The sequence below is a fragment of the Dendrobates tinctorius genome, unplaced genomic scaffold (assembly GCF_039654945.1).
Source record: "Dendrobates tinctorius isolate UK_male_01 unplaced genomic scaffold, ASM3965494v1 ptg000156l, whole genome shotgun sequence".
In the NCBI taxonomy this organism is placed as follows: Eukaryota; Metazoa; Chordata; class Amphibia; order Anura; family Dendrobatidae; genus Dendrobates; species Dendrobates tinctorius.
This window is the reverse complement of record NW_027361823.1, coordinates 3,573,304-3,593,760: the sequence shown is the minus strand read 5'-3', so window position 1 is coordinate 3,593,760 and position 20,457 is coordinate 3,573,304. Positions and strand designations below refer to the sequence as shown.

General features: G+C 45.9%; 1 protein-coding gene across 3 annotated transcripts in view; it reads left to right on the top strand.

The window, feature by feature from the left end:
• The window catches only part of HERC4 (HECT and RLD domain containing E3 ubiquitin protein ligase 4), a 192,147-nt gene that overhangs the window by 122,589 nt on the left and 49,101 nt on the right, over nucleotides 1-20,457 (top strand). For all 3 annotated transcript variants that reach the window (XM_073548139.1, XM_073548137.1, XM_073548138.1), the window contains one exon: nucleotides 4,092-4,258. In XM_073548139.1, the coding sequence (XP_073404240.1) occupies nucleotides 4,092-4,258 (167 nt within the window). The remainder of the gene's footprint in view (nucleotides 1-4,091; nucleotides 4,259-20,457) is intronic.

The window sequence follows — 20,457 nt, the reverse complement described above, 5'->3', positions numbered from 1 at the left end:
CATATGGTTACATTCTGGACATATAGTCTGAATGCAGACTCCCCGTCTCTGGCAAATTTAGTTATGGCCAGATGGGAGGAATTGGTCCTATATGCTGACTCCAACCTTTTTTCTAAAAGCCTGGTGTGGACAGGGCGTTATATAGATGACTTAGTCATTATATGGAAAGGAACACTGGAGGAAGCCTCCAGTTTTATAAACAGCATTAATGTGAATGATTTCAATTTAGCCTTTACACATTTTTGGAATAAAAATTCAGTGAATTTTCTAGATGTGACATTAACAGCAGGTCTAGATGAAAATGACAACAAAAAAATCTTTATTAGCCCCTACCACAAAAGCACTGCCAAAAATACATTACTGGCAGCTGATTCTTGCCATCCTCAACATGTGATAAAAAATATCCCCATAGGAGAGCTTATAAGGTATAAACGAAATTCGACTGATCCAAAAACATAAAAATGCACAGGAATTAGTTAATATGAGACTAAAAAATAGAGGATATCCAAATTGGATGTTACAGAGAGCAATCAAAATAGTCAAGGATATTGATAGAAAGGATTTAATAATAAATAAAAAAAACAACAAAAAAATCACAATTTCCAAATAATACACATACCAAAGCTCGCAAACTCAACAGACAGCCCTGGCACACCAGCCAGACCAAAGAACTGAGGCGAGCTTCCAGGGCTGCTGAGCGCAGATGGAAAAGATCCCACTCCAACGAGCACTTCATCGCATTCAAACAGTCTCTCACTACTTTCAAGACCACACTCGCCACAGCTAAACAAACCTACTTCTCATCGCTCATATCCGCCCTGTCTCACAACCCTAAACAGCTATTCAACACCTTCAATTGTCTCCTCCGTCCCCCAGCACCTCCTCCCTCCCCACTCATCTCAGCTGAAGACTTTGCCTCATTTTTCAAGCAGAAGATTGATAACATCAGAGACAGTTTTGGTCAACAACCCCCAGAGCCCCTTCTCCCGTCTTCCCAGCCCTCCACCTCCAAAACCAACTTCTCCACCATTACAGAAGATCGACTCTCCACTCTACTCTCAAGATCACACCTCACCACTTGTGCACTTGACCCGATCCCTTCCCACTTCATCCCAAACCTCACCACAGTCTTCATCCCAACCCTAACCCATCTCTTCAACCTATCACTAACAACTGGTGTTTTCCCCTCAAGCTTTAAACATGCCTCAATCACACCTATCCTCAAAAAGCCCTCTCTTGACCCATCCTCTGTATCTAGCTATCGCCCTATATCACTTCTCCCCTATGCCTCCAAGCTACTGGAACAACACGTCTACCTTGAACTGTCCTCCCATCTCTCTTCTTGCTCCCTCTTCGACCGCTTACAATCTGGCTTCTGGTCACACCACTTCACCGAAACTGCCCTTACTAAGATTCACCAATGACCTCTTAACCGCCAAGAGAAAGCGACACTACTCTGTCCTCCTCCTCCTGGACCTGTCGGCTGCCTTTGACACAGTGGACCATTCCCTACTATTACAGACCCTCTCATGCCTTGGCATCACAGACTTGGCCTTGTCCTGGATCTCATCATACCTAACAGACCGGACATTCAGCGTCTCCCACTCACACACCACCTCCTCACCTCACCCCCTATCTGTCGGAGTCCCACAAGGTTCAGTCCTAGGACCCCTGCTCTTCTCCATTTACACCTTTGGCCTGGGACAGCTTATAGAATCTCATGGCTTTCAGTATCATCTCTATGCTGATGACACACAGATCTACATCTCTGGACCAGATATCACCTCCCTGCTAACCAGAATCCCTCAATGTCTGTCCACTATTTCATCCTTCTTCTCTACCAGATTTCTGAAACTTAACATGGACAAAACAGAATTCATCATCTTTCCCCCATCTCACGTGACCACCCCAGCGAACCTATCCATTACAGTAAATGGCTGCCCACTCTCCCCAGTCCCACAAGCTCGCTGCCTCGGGGTAATCCTTGATGCTGATCTCTCCTTCAAACCACATATCCAAGCCCTTTCCACTTCCTGCCGACTTCAACTCAAAAATATTTCACGAATCCGTTCATTCCTCAACCAAGAATCTGCAAAAACCCTAGTCCATGCCCTCATTATCTCTCGCCTTGACTACTGCAACCTCCTGCTCAGTGGCCTCCCCTCGAACACTCTCGCACCCCTCCAATCTATTCTAAACTCCGCTGCCCGACTAATACACCTGTCCCCCCGCTATTCCCCAGCTTCTCCCCTCTGTCAATCCCTTCACTGGCTCCCCATTGCCCAGAGACTCCAGTACAAAACCCTAACCATGACATACAAAGCCATCCACAACCTGTCTCCTCCATACATCTGTGACCTTGTCTCCCGGTACTTCCCTGCACGCAACCTCCGATCCTCACAAGATCTCCTTCTCTACTCCCCTCTTATCTCCTCTTCCCACAATCGCATACAAGATTTCTCTCGTGCATCACCCCTACTCTGGAACTCTCTACCACAACATATCAGACTCTCACCTACCATCGCAACCTTCAAAAAGAGCCTGAAGACCCACCTCTTCCGACAAGCCTATAACCTGCAGTAACCACCGATCGACCAAACCGCTGCATGACCAGCTCTACCCTCGCCTACTGTATTTTCACCCATCCCTTGTAGATTGTGAGCCTTCGCGGGCAGGGTCCTCTCTCCTCCTGTACCAGTTATGACTTGTATTGTTCAACATTATTGTACTTGTTTTTATGTATACCCCTCCCTACATGTAAAGCGCCATGGAATAAATGGCGCTATAACAATAAATAATAATAATAAAAAAATTTATATAGTCTTCAGTATAACAACATAGTTTCTATTATAAAGAAATATATTCCAGTGTTACGCCAGGATCCAAAACTAAAACAAATTATTGCAGAAAACCAAATTACTTATGTAGCAAAAAAAGCACCTACTTTGCAGGATAAACTATCGCCCAGTCTGTATTTGAATTCCTCGCTGGAAACCAGTGACACCTGGCTGAATTTAAAGGGGTTTTTTAAAGGTGGAAATAAGAGATGTACTTGTTGTCAATATGCACATAAATTCAACAAATTTTCCTCATTCCATAGTAACAAAGAATATTCTATTAACAGTTTTTTGAACTGTAATTCCACCTATGTAGTATATTTGATTGACTGTACATCATGTTGTAAACAGTATATAGGTCGTACAACGGGAAAATTGAGGAAAAGAATTAGAAGACACATTTCTGATGCTATTAACCCCTCCAGCTTCAATCCATCAGCGGTCTCCAGGCATTTTTCACAATATCATTCTGGCAATTTTTATAGCTTTAGGTTTAAAGCAATAGAGTTAGTAACACGGTCTACCAGAGGGGTCGATAGAAAACGCAAACTACTTAACAGAGAATCTGCTTGGATTTTTACTTTGGAAACTAGGATGCCAATTGGCTTAAACAATAGACAAGATTTAATTAGAATTTATTAAAAATCCTAAAATTATGATTCTTTTGTTAATAATTATAACCTGCTCTGTCTTAAGTTCATAAATATATATATTTTTTGAGAAAAAATTATATTATGGAAGTATTGTGGAGGATCACATGAGAATAAAATCTCTGTATATATAGTCTGTTATATCATGTATTGTAAAATATATGGAAAAATTACTGCTAGCGTATTAGCTTTTGTTAGGGTTAACACTTGTTTTTAAATAGTTAATCTTATAGGTGGATGCCCACAAGTGTGATCTATTAACGCTTAATCAACTATAGCACCACCTATCTTAGGATCTTTTCCTTCTTATATCCCAGAAAAATAGCAATGTGTATTATGGCAATGATAAAGGTTTAGCCGAAACGCGTCTTGCCGTGCACTTTACAGCAGTAATTTTTCTTATCTCTGCCTATATTTATAATATGCTGCTATGGATAAATATTTTTAATCTACGTTTGAAATAAAGAAAAAGATTTTTTATGTACTTCAAACTTGGCTCGCTGGATTCATCTCCTTTTCGCATTTTTCCATTGACTGTTTAATGTTACAGTAGTGTTTTTTATATTATATGTATTTTGCTATGTAATTAATTTGTTTCTTCCAGACTTTTGAGGACAGCAATTTGTTCCATCTCATCGGTGTGGTTTGTGGCTTAGCAATTTACAATTTTGCAATTGTTGACCTTCATTTCCCTTTGGCCTTGTATAAGAAACTTTTAAAGAGGAAACCAACGTTGGATGATTTAAAGGAGCTGATGCCAGACGTTGGCAGGTGATTTAAAATATTAATAAGAAATAGTTAAAACTGGCTATAATAAATTTGTCGCATTCTTCAATTGGTATGATTCAGCACCAGAAGTGTAAGGCAGCCGGTGAAAAATACCAAAAGTCGAAAAACTTTTGTTTCCATGTTTCCAAAAATATAGCGATTTTTCAAGCAGTGATGGGAGCCCTAAACAATTGTTTGCTAAACTAATCTATCACTCTGCTTAGCTACTCCTGCTCTTTAATTGGCTGCCTACAATTTGGACCCCATTTTCAATCTAGCTGGTTCCCTTTAAATAATACCAAATCCTTTTTGTGAAACTTAAGTGTTCCAGAACTACATTCGCAGTTTGATAGTCTATGTTTAGTCAGTATGAACAGTAATTTAATAATTATTAGAGGATACCTGTCAGACCATTTTTTAAGTGGTCTTTTAATGTATATTAAAAATAGTGAACATCTGTTTTATCTCACTAAACTTTTGTGGGAGAATTCTGTGTTATAAAAGTGAGTCTTAAGGCCCCGTCTCACATAGCGAGATCGCAGATGCGTCACCGATTTTGTGACGCAACAGCGATCTCGCCTGTGATCTCGCTAAATGTGACACGCAGCAGCGACCGGCCCCCCACCCCCGCTGGATATCGCTGATCGTGCTCGAATGTCCTGGGCCATTTTTTCATTGTCAGCGTCCCGCTGGCCAGCATGCATCGCTGTGTTTGACGCCAACGAGCGACCTCGTTGGCGATGCAGAACTCAGGGACACAGGCTGGAATCGTTGAGAATAGCTGCTGTGTGACCACGCACCAGCGATCCCTACCAGGTCGCATCATTGTCAGGATCGCTGGTGAGTTGTTGAAGAGATCTGCCTGTTTGGCAGCTTACTAGCGACCATGTAGCAACGCACCAGCGATCTCTACCAGGTTGTATCGTTGTCGGGATTGCTGGTGAAACGGGACCTTTACAGCGCACAATCGCTGTTCAACCCAAGCACAGCACCTTTTAGGGGACATGGTCCCAATAGAAATGATAATTGTTCTTTATTCAGATATGCTAATGAGTTGCTCTGTCCCTTTTCTCAATTTTGTAAGTCAGAGCTGCCAATCAAGGAAGAGATTGATGAGAAAGCAACGTTCTGTGCTTGGTTTGGGCAGTCATTTTTTTCTGACAGACTCCCTTTATTTTGCATAAATTCTATATTCTGATGTCTAATTTGAATAGTTATAGAGTGTCCATCTATAATGATGGATATGATTCCATACATTCCATCCATTCTTCTCTTGGCAGAAATCTGAACAGGCTGTGAAGACAATCAGAGGCTTGAAAGGATTGGCCGGCCTTGGGCTACAAGTCTGCAGTCACTTTATGTAACTGCAGACTTGTGAATCCATACCTCACACGCCCTGTGAAGATTTGCTGGCAGTCGTGTGACTGCAAGTATACAATCTGCATAATTCTGGCCAAATTCCATCTAGACACTGTCTGGCCTTTTGCACTTGCATTGAGCGTGGCATTGTCCATCTAGTTGGCACATATACTTTGTGGACACGCTGCCGGCTCAGGCACAGGAGAAACACAACCGCATGAAGTGTGTGCGACGCGAGGGTTCACATATATCTGTAGTCGCAGAGTGACCACAAACTTATAGCCTAAGGCCGGACAATCCTTTTAATGCCGGATGCGTTTTAAAATAATATACTCAATGCATAAAGGATTATTCCAAAAATCACAATGTTGTCTTATAATAATGTACATATTTAAATATAACCCTGTTCTGCATATATCACCTTTCTAACGATGCCCCTTGAAGCTCTGTTTGCCCTTCAGTGGCCATTGGAACCGTCTTTTAGTTCTAGGGGCACTCTTCGATACAGCACATGGCAGTCACTCAGCTGGCATCCTGCCACAATAGCTGTCATTTGTCTAGAAAGGATCTTCTACAGTGATGGATGATGTAATGGAAATGGGCAGAGCTTCGTTTATTGCACTGCGGGAGCTCATACCAGAAAGAAGCAGTGCTTGTGTGCTGGTAACAAAGAGGAGTGATGTACTTTAGGATTGGGCTGTATATATGGGGGCGTTAGAGAAAAGATATACTGCTGGATGGGGCTGAAAGGAGCTACAGTGCCTTGCGAAAGTATTCAGCCCCCTGGAACTTTTCAACCTTTTTCCACATATGCTTCAGGCATAAAGATGCCATCATAAAGATACCAAATGTAAATTTGTGGACACAATTGTTAAGTTGAACAAAATTTATTGGTTATTTTAAATTTTTGTGGAAATGCAAAAACTGAAAAGTGCGGCGTGCAATATTATTCGGCCCCTTTACTTTCAGTGCAGCAAACTCGCTCCAGAAGTTCATTGTGGATCTCTGAACGATCCAATGTTGTCCTAAATGGCTAAAGATGATAAATATAATCCACCCGTGTGTAATCAAGTCTCCGTATAAATGCACCTGCTTTGTGATAGTCTCAGGGACATGTTTGAAGCACAGAGAGCATCATGAAGACCAAGGAACACAACAGGCAGGTCCGTGATACTGTTGTGGAGAAGTTTAAAGCCGGATTTGGATACAAAATGATTTCCAAAATTTTCACCATCCCAAGGAGCACTGTGCAAGTGATCATATTGAAATGGAAGGCGTATCATACCACTGCAAATCTACCAAGACACGGTCGTCCCTCTAAACTTTCATCTCCGATAAGGAGAAGACTGATCAGAGATGCAGCCAAGAGGCCCATGATCACTCTGGATGAACTGCAGAGATCTATAGCTGTGGTGGGACAGTCTGTCCATAGGACAACAATCAGTCGTACACTGCACAAATCTGGCCTTTATGGAAGAGTGGCAAGAAGAAAGCCATTTCTCAAAGATATCCATAAAAAGTGTTGTTTAAAGTTTGCAACAAGCCACCTGGGAGACACACCAAACATGTGGAAGAAGGTGCTCTGGTCAGATGACACCAAAATCGAACTTTTTGGCAACAATGCCAAACGATATGTTTGGCATAAAGGAAACACAGCTCATCACCCTGAACACACCATCCCCACTGTCAAACATGGTGGTGGCAGCATCATGGTTTGGACCTGCTTTTCTTCAGCAGGGACAGGGAAGATGGTTAAAATTGATGGGAAGATGGATGGAGCCAAATACAGGACCATTCTTGAAGAAAACCTGTTGGAGTCTGCAAAAGACCTGAGACTGGGACAGAGATTTGTCTTCCAACAAGACAATGATCCCAAACATAAAGCAAAATCTACAATGGAATGGTTCACAAATAAACATATACAGGTGTTAGAATGGCCAAATCAAAGTCCAGACCTGAATCCAATCGAGAATCTGTGGAAAGAGCTGAAAACTGCTTTTTACAAACCATCTCCATCCAACCTCACTGAGCTCGAGCTGTTTGCCAAGGAAAAATGGGCAAGAATTTCAGTCTCTCGATGTATAAACCTGAGACATACCCCAAGCGACTTGCAGCTGTAATCACAGCAAAAGGTGGCACAACAAAGTATTACATTAAAGGGGCCGAACAATATTGTACGCTCCACTTTTTCAGTTTTTGTGTTTTCACAAAAATTTAAAATAACCAATAAATTTCATTCAACTTCACAATTGTGTCCCACTTGTTGATTCTTCACCAAAAATTTACATTAGGTGTCTTTATGTTTGAAGCATGATATGTGGGAAAAGGTTGAAAAGTTCCAGGGGGCAGAATACTTTTGCAAGGCACTGTATGTACTACAGGATGGAGCTCTGTATAGAGGGGCAGACAGAAGAGATACTGCAAGATGTTGCTCTGTATAGAGGGGCTATAAGGATACCGTATTTTTCAGACTATAAGACGCACTTTTTTCCTCCGAAAAACGTGAAGGAAGATGGGTGGGTGCATCTTTTAGGGTATCAAAAAAAAAAAAATAGGAAAAAATGCGGCACTCACCCGTGATCTATTATAAAATGCAGTCCTTTATACAACCATACATAAAAAAAAATAAAATTATTTAGTTTTAAGCACAGTCCCATAGATGAAATTATACATGCGGCAATCAGAAAAAATTGGCATATATTACGGTCTGATAAAGATTTAGAAGAGATTAGCGCTACACACCCTTATTTCTCCTATAGGAGAACATATAATCTATCAGACTTGTTAGTACATAATCGATTATTTCCTGTCAATAAAAATTGGCTGAATAAAAATCTTCCTTTAGGGAACTTTAAATGCGGTAACTGTAATTTTTGCCATCTTCCTATTACAGAAAATCCTTTAAGGATCGGGTCGATTGAAAACAAGTTCGTGGTTTTTGATTTTTTTTTTTTTTTTGCCATTGCTTTTTTATTATATAGGGAAAACCATTAGACCTTTGGCCACAAGGTTTCGTGAACACTACCATTATATTAGCACAGGAAAAGGATCCGCTAGATTGATCCACCATATGCAAACAGTACATAATTCTGATCCTGATTTATTGAAATTTGCTGGCATTGAAGTGGTAAAACTTCCCCCACAGGGTGGTAACCTTAATAAAATTTTATTTAGGCTATGTGCCCACGTAGCGTTTTAAAACGCTCACTAAAAACCGGACACCTTCCCAGAAATCGCGCTTTTTTTTCCCGCACGATTTCACCGCGATTTCACCGCGATTTTGCCGCGATTTTCGCGTGCGATATTCAAGCACTTTCCAATCGATTTGAAGCATCGCTTGGAAAGTGATTGACAGGTTAGTCACACTCGTCAAACATAGTGTTTGACAAGTGTGACCAGGTTTTTACTATTGAGGCTGCCTATGCGGCATCAATAGTAAAAGATAGAATGTTAAAAATGATAAAAAAAAAATAAAAAATCGGGGTATATTTACCTTCCGGCGTCCCGCGCTGCATTCCCGGGCCACAGCGTTCCCAGTAATGCCTTGCGAGACCTGTGATGACGTAGTCTCGTGTTATAGCGATCTCGCGAGACCGCGTCATCACAGGGCCTTGCCGCAAGGCATTACTGGGAACGCTTAGGCCGGGAATGCAGAGCGGGACGCCGGAAGGTAAATATACCCCGATTTTTTTAATTTTTTTTTAATTTTTTTACAGGTGTATGGTACCCAGGACCTGGAGGACAGTCTCCTCTCCTCCACACCGTGGGTACCAACCACACATGAGACGCTTAACTTCCCGCATGGTGGGCATAGCCACATGCGGGAAGTAAGCGATTCTCATGCATTCCTATGGGTGCGGAATCGCGGCAATTCTTTGCCATTCCGCACAAAAGAATGAGCATGCTGCGATTTTTTTTCCGCGATGCGATTCCGCCGCTGAAAAAAGCGCAGCATTAGCACAGCATGTGCGGAATGCCATAGGAATGCATAGGGGCGTTCTGTACACGATTTTTAAACGTTTTCGTGCCGAAAATCGCGGCAAAAACGCTTAAAAATCGCTACGTGGGCACACAGCCTTAAAAAAGTATCCATATGGATAATTAAATCAAACGCTCAAGGAACAATTGGTTTGAATGATAAATTTAGATCTGTCTATTTCTTGTAGGATTTTGTTCCTTTTTCTGTATAAAATGGTTAACTGATTGTCTGCAAAAATGTTTGTTTGCATGCTCTTGTTTTTTCCATATGTGTTTAATGCAAGAGAAAAAATGTTTTTAAATGTGCTTTTGTAATAATTGTTCAGTCATGGATCTCCTTTAAAAGAAAATGACTTCACTTGATTTTACACCTGGACCCATAGAAGCGTCTCTTGACGCGAATCGATCGTCGTCCACCTCTTTCCCCGCTGTCCTCCTATACCTGTTTGTCCCATGAAGTGTCTCCAAATACCATGTATGGTTGAATAAAGGACTGCATTTTATAATAGCTCACGGGTGAGTGCCGCATTTTTTTCTATTTTTTTCTGCTTACACAGGTCTGCGACTAAAAAGCTGTTTGATTATTTTCATCTAATTTCCATGTATTTTGGTGTGCTGAAAATGAAAAAAAACATTGAAAAAAATCCTGGACGTCAGGATTTGCCACAAAATGCAAAATTCTCTTCAAATTTAGTAAATTTTTCTCAATTTTTTTTTTTTTTTATCTTAGGGTTTTGAAAGTCAAAATTACTATTAATTCATATCAATGCATTGAAGATATACAATGCCAAAAAAATATAACTTTCAAAGAAAAGAACAGAGTGAGCTAATGAAACCAGCATCAACATGTTGTAAGCTGAACGAGCGTGCTCTGACATGCCCGGGCTTGTTTCAATTGTTTTATCTTGATTCTCGCCTGTTCACACTTTTTAATCTCCGTTCGTGTTAGCTCGTCATATTCAACCGTGTTTCCCAAAATTAGCATTATGGCTCAGCGGAAGTGTATTAATTCGCCTGACAGTTTCTGTTACATTTGTGGTGAATATACAGTGTTGAAGCAACAGCTGAATATTACAGACTTTGTGAAAAAAGTATACTTCGCATATTTCGGACTAAAGCTTGGAGATCAAGATAAAAGCTTGGGCGCCTCATATAGTGTGCAAACGGTGTGTTGAGGACCTCCGAAATAGGTTCAAGGGTAAGAAAAAAAGCTTTCCGTTATGGGATTCCTATGGTATGGTGAGAGCAAAAGAACCATAGTGACGATTGTTACTTTTGTTCATGCGATGTGAAACGGTATAATTCAAAATGGAAACATTCCATTTCATACCCCAATATTCACTCAGCAATTCGTCCCATGGCACAGATATACCAGTACCCAAGGCCCCTGCTACCTTGGAAGAGATTACTAGCTCCGATGAAGGTGGAGTCATACCTGAACCAGATGATCAATCAAGTTCTGACTTTGAAGAAGATACAAGACCAACATTTTTTTTCCCAGGAGGAGATGAATGACTTGGTAAGAGACTTGAATCTTCCCAAAGATGCCGCTGAGTTACTCGGATCAAGGCTCAAAAGCAAGAATTTATTGTTGCCAGGAGTGTCTTTTTCATGGTTCAGACATCGTGAAGACGAGTTAGCTTCTTACTTTGCCCATGAATAAAAGTTGGTTTATTGCATCGATGTCGAAGGTTTGATGGGTCAATTCAAAATCCAATATGATTCAGCGCAATGGCGTCTTTTTATAGATTCTTCAAAAAGAAGTCTCAAAGCAGTTTTACTCCACAATGGTAGTTTTTATGCTTCCATCACTGTAGGTCATTCCGTACACCTCAAGAAAACCTACGAGAACTTGGAATTGGTCCTTCGTAAACTTTAAATATGAAGACCACGGCTGGCAAGTGTGCGGGGGATTTGAAAGTCTTGTGTATGCTGCTCGGGCAACAAGCTGGGTATACCAAATACCCTTGTTTTCTGTGTCTATGGGACAGTCGAGACCGACAAAATCATTGGACCAAGCAGAATTGGCAGCCGAGGGTGCTCACAGTTGGTGAAAAAAATGTCCTCCGAGAAACTTTGGTTCCTTCAAATAAAGTTCTTCTACCACCTCTCCACATCAAATTGGGATTGATGAAGCAATTCGTAAAATCACTTCCAAAAGATGGAGAATGCTTCAAATACTTGGTCACAAAGTTTCCAGGCCTCACGGAGGCAAAATTGAAGGAAGGTGTGTTCGTCGAACCAGACATTAGAAGGCTTATAGCTGATCAAGAGTTTATCAATACCATGACGCATCCTCAAAAAGAAGGGTGGATTGCATTTAAAGAGGTCGTAGAGAAATTTTTAGGCAATAACAAAGACCTTGACTACAAAAAAATCGTCGGACGAATGCTGAAAGCATTTCAAGCTTTAGGTTGCCTGATGAGTTTGAAAGTGCATTTCCTCCATTCCCACATTGACAACTTTCCTGAAAATTTGGGAGCTGTGAGTGAAGAGCAAGGTGAACGATTCCACCAGGACATTAAAGAGATGGAAAGAAGATACCAGGGAAGATGGAGCATTACAATGATGGCAGACTACTGTTAGACGCTTCAGAGAGACATTACGGATGCTACTCACAAGCGTAAATGTACCAAGAGAAGCCTCACAGGGAAGAAGAATCGATTTTAGTGTGTGTTAGTGAGCTCATTGCAGTTAAAAAAAAATGATTTTCATGAAACATTTGTAATAAAAAATTAATTTCTTTATCGCCTTATTGGGGGACACAGAATACCATAGGGTGTATGCTGCTGCTGCTAGGAGGCTGACACTATGCAAAACAAGAAACTTAGCTCCTCCCCGGCAGTATACACCCACCGACAGGCACCAAGCACCTCAGTTTATGCTTAGTGTCTGTAGGAGGCGGACCGGGATCTCCCCAGATCCGCATTTAATCCTTTTCTTTTCAGGTTTTAGTTGTGTTTTTTAATGATTTCCCCTTTCTTTTTCAGATACAGCATCAGGAAACGGGATGTGAGTTCATCCTGCTTTTCCTATTAATGCGGCTGAGCGAGCAGTGTGGTGTCACCCACATCGCAACTCTCAGGACCGCAGGCAGGACCTTCCCCTATCACCCTCGGGTGCTATGGGCTTATAATGGTGGCTGGTCCTAGCCGAGTACCCTCCTCACCCCTCTCCCGGGACAGGGCTGAGAGGAAGACGGTGGTCGCCAGCGGTGACGTTTCCCCTACCATGAGCCGTCTTCTGCACCATACGGACATAGTGCGGGTACTGAGGATCGTTTCTCCCAGCGGCCTGCTGGCTATCGTGGGCCCCTGCGGTCATCCTCCTCAAGGACGTCAGGTAAGCGGATCCAGATGTCCCCTCCAGCCCCGCTCTCAAATATGGACCCTAGCCCTGCAGCGTTACAGCCAGTACTGCGCTGTATTAAAATACAGCCCTGCACCACGCTATCAGGATCAGTACCCCTTTTTGAATTTCCCGCCAGTTTTCCTTCTCCAAGCGCAGTTAGACGCGCTTATCATCGGGGGGTTCAGCGGTGGCCTCCACAGGCAGCATCCTACCCGGTGGCTGCCCTGTCCCTGTGACTTTCCTATCCCTGTGGCCTCCCGGTCTCTGTGGGTCCAGTCCCTGTGGTTTCTTTGCTCCGGGCGCACCGTCGCTCATGAGGGCAGAGGGAGCACTTTCACTTTCGTTTTCAAAAAAAAAAAAAAAAGTTAAGGAAGCTTCTCCCCTCTCCCTGCGCGCGCTTTCTTCGCGCACTTTTACAGCATATCACAGGGCTGCTTTCACTTCAGCCCTGTCAGTGGGACGTTTACCGCGCCCCCTCCTCGGTCCTCTTCCAATCAGGGCTTGGCGATTAAGCCCCGCCAATCGCTAGCGTCTCTTCCTGCCTCTCTCTTCACAAGATTTCTTCCTGGGGGACACAACGCTGGTTTTTCTGCACCTGAACCTCGGTAGGCTCGGCGCTGCTTCAGCTGACGCTAGAATTAGCTCCCATCCGCAGTTCCACATCAGGCAGTGTTTCTACCCCTTTGACATATGCCCAATCCTGCAGGGGCTCTCTGCTCTAGGACCCACTGTTGTTCACTACGCCTGCGTGCGGCGTAAAAAGAAGTGGGTATCAGGTCAGTCGTCTCCCTTCTGTCCGCCCTGCAGCCCTTCCTCCATGTCTGCCCCTCAGGAGCACTCCGAGCCCCGGGTTGAGTGCACCCCACCCCCCTGAGTGGGCCGTGGCGGTCTCAGTCGGTCTCTGATCTCACGAAAGTGTCTCAATCTCTGGTCCAGGTCTTAGAGCGGTCTCCCCAGCTATCTGCAGCCACCTCTCACGGTGAGTCGCCAGCACCTGACCGCGACCCTCAGACGGACAAGCCGGGTAGGGGCTCTAGGAAGCGGGTCCCTCCGCTTCTCCCAGGCTACGCTCTTTGTCTCCATCCTAAACAGACGATCCTAGGTCAGACGATGATTCCCAATCTGGATCTGACTCAGAAGCGGGCAACATAGCTAGAACTCGGGATATGGTAGATAGTCTCATATCGGCTATATTCCAAACTCTCAAGATAAAGGAGGATAAGGCACCCCCTCAGGAATTGCTTGTTTCCTTTAAGAAAGCGAGGCCTCCATCTCGAACCTTTCCTAATCACAAAGAGTTCGACACTTCCTTAGCCAATCACTGGCAACATCCTGATAAACGTTTTTCAGGCCGCAAGTACTCAGATGTACTATATCCCTTCGATGCAGACCTAGTCACGAAATGAACCAAAGCTCCTGACATAGATCCACCAGTTTCTCGGATTTCCTCTAAGACGGTTCTTTCCCTTCCGGACGGAGCTTCTCTTAAAGATCCAACAGACAGGCAAATAGAGTTGTTGGCTAAGTCAATTTTGAGGCATCCGACGCTCCCCTCTGTCCTATCTTCGCCTCCGCTTGGGTGGCGAAGGTCATTTCAGCTTGGACAAAGATTCTGCGCAAATGCATTTCAGCAGCAGCCCCTCAGGACGAGCTGGCGGATTTAGCAGACTAATTTAGTCATGCGGGCAAATACCTTTTGGCTGCCTCCTTGGACGCGGCTGGGTGCGTAGCAAGAGCTAACAGCAACATAATAGCCATACGCCGCATTCTTTGGTTGAAGTCATGGAATGCGAATCTCGGATGCCACTGGTGGAAAGAGCATTTCCCTTTCCCAGTCCCGCCCTAAGAGGTTCTTTAACAGGAAGGCTTCTCGGCCATTTAGGTCCTTTCGCCCCTCCTCTCCCGCAGAAGGTTCATCCCAGCAGTACCGGCATCCTGCTTCCAGGGACCGGAGAAAGCCGCCTTATAAGCCAGCTCCCCGCTGGAGATCCAGAGGTCAGCCTTCCAGGTCCTCAGGCTCCCGATCCGGCAGATTTTCATCTAAGTGACTGGTCACCCCCACCTGGAAATCTTTCCAGGGTGGGAGGCAGACTTTCCTCTTTCAAAGACGCATGGTTATCCATTATCGACGACGCTGGGGTCAGGGAAATCATCACATCCGGATACAAAATCGAGTTTTCTTCTCCCCCAGTCGCTTCTTTCTGTCTCGATCCCCAAGACAGCGATCACAGATTCCAGGGTTCCTTCAGGCCGTCTCCTCCCTCCTTTCCGCAGGGGTCATTGTTCCCGTTCCTGCAAACGAACGTTTTTTTTTTTTTAGGGTTCTACTCGAATCTCTTCGTAGTCCCGTAAAGGGACGGCTCTCTTCGTCCAATTTTGGACCTCAAGTTGCTCAATAGCCACGTGAAGATCCGGAGAGTTTCTCTGCTCTGTGGACATACAGGATGGCTACCTCCACATCCCCATTTCTCTGCGGCATCAGAGATACCTCTACTTTGCGATTCAGGACAATCTCTATCAGTTCACGGCCCTCCCCTTTGGACTAGCCTCCGCTCCCCGTGTCTTTACGAAGGTGATGGCAACAGTCACGGCCATCCTTCGATCCAGAGGGATTCTTATCATCCCTTACCTGGACGATCTCCTGATCAAGGGTTCGTCCCGCCAAGACTGTCTTCACAGTCTTCAGATAACCTTGGATGCCCTCAGCCGCCTCGGATGGATAGTCAACGAGGAGAAGTCCATCCTGCGCCCTACCCAACGTCTGACCTTTTTGGGCATGGAGTTCGACACGAATCTAGCCCGGGTGTTTCTACCGAGGGACAAGTTTTCAACCCTTTCCAAAAGGATCCAGCCTCTACAACGCTCGAGGATCAAGTCCCTTCGGTCCTGCATGAGGGTCCTGGGGAAGATGATAGCTTCCATGGAAGCAGTGCCCTTCGCACAATTCCACTCTCGCCCTCTCCAACTGTTCCCCCTGTCAGTCTGGGACATGACCTCGTTTTCTCTGGACCGCCCCATTCTTCTTCCGCTCAGGGTCAGACAATCGCTGACTTGGTGGACATTGCCGGCGTCAGTTCTCCGTGGAAGGTCTTTTCTTCCGCCTCGGTGGCAGGTCTTCACCACCGATGCCAGTCTCCTAGGATGGGGGGCGGTTTACCATCAGAAAACGGCCCAAGGGCGCTGGAACGCCTAGGAGACTCTTCTGCCCATCAACCTTCTGGAGATCAGGGCAATCCTCCTTGCTCTCCTTCGTTGGCAGCATCTCCTCGTAGGCAAACCAGTCCGCATTCAGTCAGACAACGCCACGGCTGTGGCGTACAAAAACCACCAGGGCGGTACTCACAGCAGGCAGGTAATGTCAGAAGTGGCAAGGATGCTGCGCTGGGCAGAGCGTCACGTTCCGGCGATCTCTGCTGTTCACATTCCAGGGGTGGAAAACTGGGCAGCCGACTTCTTGAGTCGCCAAGGTCTAGCGTCAGGCGAATGGTCCCTTCATCCCACAGTCTTCACTCAGCTATGCCAGCGTTGGGGCACCCCGGACGTCGATCTCATGGCATCTCGGATGAACAACAAAGTTCCTCACTTTGTAGCCAGGTCCAGGGATCCTCTAGCCGTCGGTTGCGACGCCCTAGTAATTCCGTTTTTCCCAGTTCCAGCTGCCTTACCTGTTTCCTCCCCTTGCCCTCATTCCTAGAGTGGTCAAAAAGATAGTCAGAGGGCATTCCAGTCATCCTAGTGGCTCCAGACTGGCTGAGACGCCCTTGGTACGCGGAGTTGGTGAACATGCTTGTGGACGTCCCACGAAGGCTTCCAGACCGTACAGATCTTCTCTCGCTAGGCCCTCGTTACCACCAGCATTCTCAGTCTCTGAGTGTAACGGCATGGCCGTTGAGGATGCAATTCCGAAGGATTCAGGGTTTTCCAGCCGGGTCATTCAGACCATGATCAAGGCTCGGAAGCCAGCTTCCTCCCTGGAAGGCCTTTTTCCGTTGGAGCGAGAACGAGGTTCTTCCACTGTCATTCTCCATTCCATCCATTCTTCGTTTCCTCCAATCTGGTTTGGATGCAGGCCTATCCCTCAGTACTCTGAAAGGCCATGTGTCTGCCCTAGCAATCGTCTTCCAGAAGGATCTAGCTTCCTTACCGCAAGTGAAGACTTTTCTCCAAGGAGTCGCCCATGTGGCTCCTCCTCATCATTCTCCGATAGATCCATGGGATCTCAATCTTGTTCTTGGCGCCCTCCAGAAGGCACCATTCGAACCAATCCAGGATATCCCTCTGTCTTTCATGGCAGGTGTCTTTTCTAATCGCCATTACTTCCATCAGGAGAGTTTCTGAGCTGGCGGCCTTATCCTGTCGTTCTCCGTACCTTATCCTCCACCAAGATAATGTTGTTCTCAGGCCAGTTCCTTCCTTCCTTCCAAAAGTGGTATCTCCCTTTCACATTAACGAAGATATCGTCCTTCCATCGTTTTGCCCTACGCCTGCTCATCCTCTGGAAAAGTCACTCCACAAACTGGATGTAGTGAGAGCCTTGCGTGTTTACCTTGCCAGGACCGCTTCTTTTCGCCAATCTGATTCCCTGCTTCTCATTTCTGAGGGTTGCCGGAAAGGTTTTCCGGCGTCCAAATCCACAATTGCTCGCTGGATTCGGTCTACCATCTTGGAAGCCTATCGACTTCAGGAGAAACTGCCTCCTCCGGGAGTGAAAGCCCACTCCACCCGGGCTGTTCGGGCTTCTTGGGCTGTGCGACACCAGGCTTCGGCCTCACAACTTTGCAGGGCCGCGACCTGGTTGTCTTTGCACACCTTTGCGAGGTTCTACAGGGTTCATACCCAGGCCTCGTCTGATGCAGCTCTTGGTAGGAAGGTTCTGCAGGCGGCGGTCGCGCACCGGCCGACCTAAGCCCTTCCTTCTGTCGTTCCTTTTATTGCTGTTCCCACCCTCGGGACTGCTTTGGAACGTCCCATGGTATTCTGTGTCCCCCAATAAGGCGATAAAGAAAGAGGGATTTTGGGTTCTTACCGTAAAATCTCTTTCTTGGAGCCTTCATTTGGGGACACAGCACCCTCCCTGTTTAAGTTGTACCGTGCTGGGTCTTCGAGTCCCTTGTTGGGTTGGTACATATGTTCATTGTTTTTGGTTGCTTCTCCTACTGCTTTTTCAGCAACTGAGGTGCTTGGTGCCTGTCGGTGGGTGTATACTGCCGGGGAGGAGCTAAGTTTCTTGTTTTGCATAGTGTCAGCCTCCTAGCAGCAGCAGCAGCATACACCCTATGGTATTCTGTGTCCCCCAATGAAGGCTCCAAGAAAGAGATTTTACGGTAAGAACCCAAAATCCCTCTTTTATAAGTATTTTCATTTATTTTGAGGTATTGTCTTATTTAACATAGTTACTTAAATTGTCTGAAAACATGATGTCCTATGACAAAACGGAGGTCATTTTCGGATTCAGCGCACTCAAAAACATAAAGATTACGTGGAATAACCAAAACAGCTCTTGAAAAAAAATTTTTTGCAGACCTGTGATTATGGATGTTTTTTCAGTGCTGTGCACCACAACCCGAAGCTAAGCACACCGCTGTTCATTGGATACCATCTCTCTTTTGTGGCAAGTCAGATGGTTGGATCTTAGTGCCATTCATTTTTCTTTATTTTCTGGCATCTTAGGGCATGTTTCCACGGTCAGGATTCCTTCAGGATTTGCTGCAGATTGGGCGCTGCGTACAGCCGTAGCGTCCAATCCGCAGCATCCAGATGTTACAGCATAGTGGAGGGGACTTTATGAAATCCAGTCTCCACTATGCCTACCCGGCCACATCCGGCGGCCCTGCGTAACCAGACATGCAGAGGGTCTTTATAGACCACAGCATGGCTATCTTGCGGAGACGCTCTGTCTCCGCAAGATAAATAACCCAGTCTATGAATAGGATGCGGTGATTCCGCATGTGATCAATGAACACATACGGAATCACTGCGCGTACAAAAGGCAGCGCTTTTGGCAGAGCCGGATTTCCGCTGCATCCAAAGTGCTGCATATCCGGACCATGGACACATACCCTTATAATCCGAATGTACCTGCTTTGGCTATGGTGGGGGAGCGGTTTCGGTACAGGAGTTAACCGCAGAAGCCGGCTCCTGCCTCTGTGACCTGCTGCTAAAGAGAAATGAATATTCACTGCATTCCACGCCCATCCAGGTATGATTGGCCTCTTCCTTTCCTTATCCTGGCATGATTGGCCCATCCCATGAATATTAATTTCTCAAGTATCAGCACGCGTGACCGAAGGCAGCAGCAGGAAGTCTCCGGCTGACACTGTCCTCGCTAGAGAGCAATGAATATTCAGTGCTTTGCTCGCATACAGTACTGGCGTGCAGAGCATTGAGTATTCCGGCAGCTGCCCTTCAGCTTGCAGGCAGCGCATGATGTCCCTGCCATGTGCTGCTTACAAGCATAAATCAGCTGCTGGCATCAGAACAGGACGCTGTGAGGGAGCGCCGGGAAGGTAAGTGTAATGGTTTGGTTTTTTTAATGTTTTCGGGTGGGGGCCAATTATACCAGGATAAGGATGGGACCAATCATTCCAGGAACGAGATGGGGCTAATCATACCAGGATAGGGATGGGGCTCTACATACCAGGATAGGGATGGGGCCATGCATACTAGGACGAGATGAGGACGATCATTCCTGCCAGGATAGGGATAAGGGAGGCATGCACACCAGGATGGGGATTAGAGGGGGCCCTGCACACCAGGGTAGAGATGTGTGGGGGCCATGCATAGCAGGGTAGGGGGATGAGTGGGGGCCATGCATAGCAGGGTAGGGGGATGAGTGGGGGCTATGCATAGCAGGGTAGAGATGTGTGGGGGCCATGCATAGCAGGGTAGGGGGATGAGTGGGGGCCATGCATAGCAGGGTAGGGGGATGAGTGGGGGCTATGCATAGCAGGGTAGGGGGATGAGTGGGGGCCATGCATAGCAGGGTAGGGGGATGAGTGGGGGCCATGCATAGCAGGGTAGGGGGATGAGTGGGGGCCATGCATAGCAGGGTAGGGGGATGAGTGGGGGCCATGCATAGCAGGGTAGGGGGATGAGTGGGGGCCATGCATAGCAGGGTAGGGGGATGAGTGGGGGCCATGCATAGCAGGGTAGGGGGATGAGTGGGGGCTATGCATAGCAGGCTAGGGGGATGTGTGGGGGCCATGCATAGCAGGCTAGGGATGAGAGGGGGCTATGCATAGCAGGGTAGGGGGATGAGTGGGGGCCACGCGTAGCAGGGTAGGGGGATGAGTGGGGGCCACGCGTAGCAGGGTAGGGGGATGAGTGGGGGCCACGCGTAGCAGGGCAGGGGGATGAGTGGGGGCCACGCGTAGCAGGGCAGGGATGAAGGGACTACATATACCAGGATAGGGGATATTAAGTATAGAATTGACCACATTTTTTCTTTCCTAACTTCCTCCTCTAAAACCTAGGTGTGTCTTATGGTCTGGTGCTTCTTATAGTCCGAAAAATAC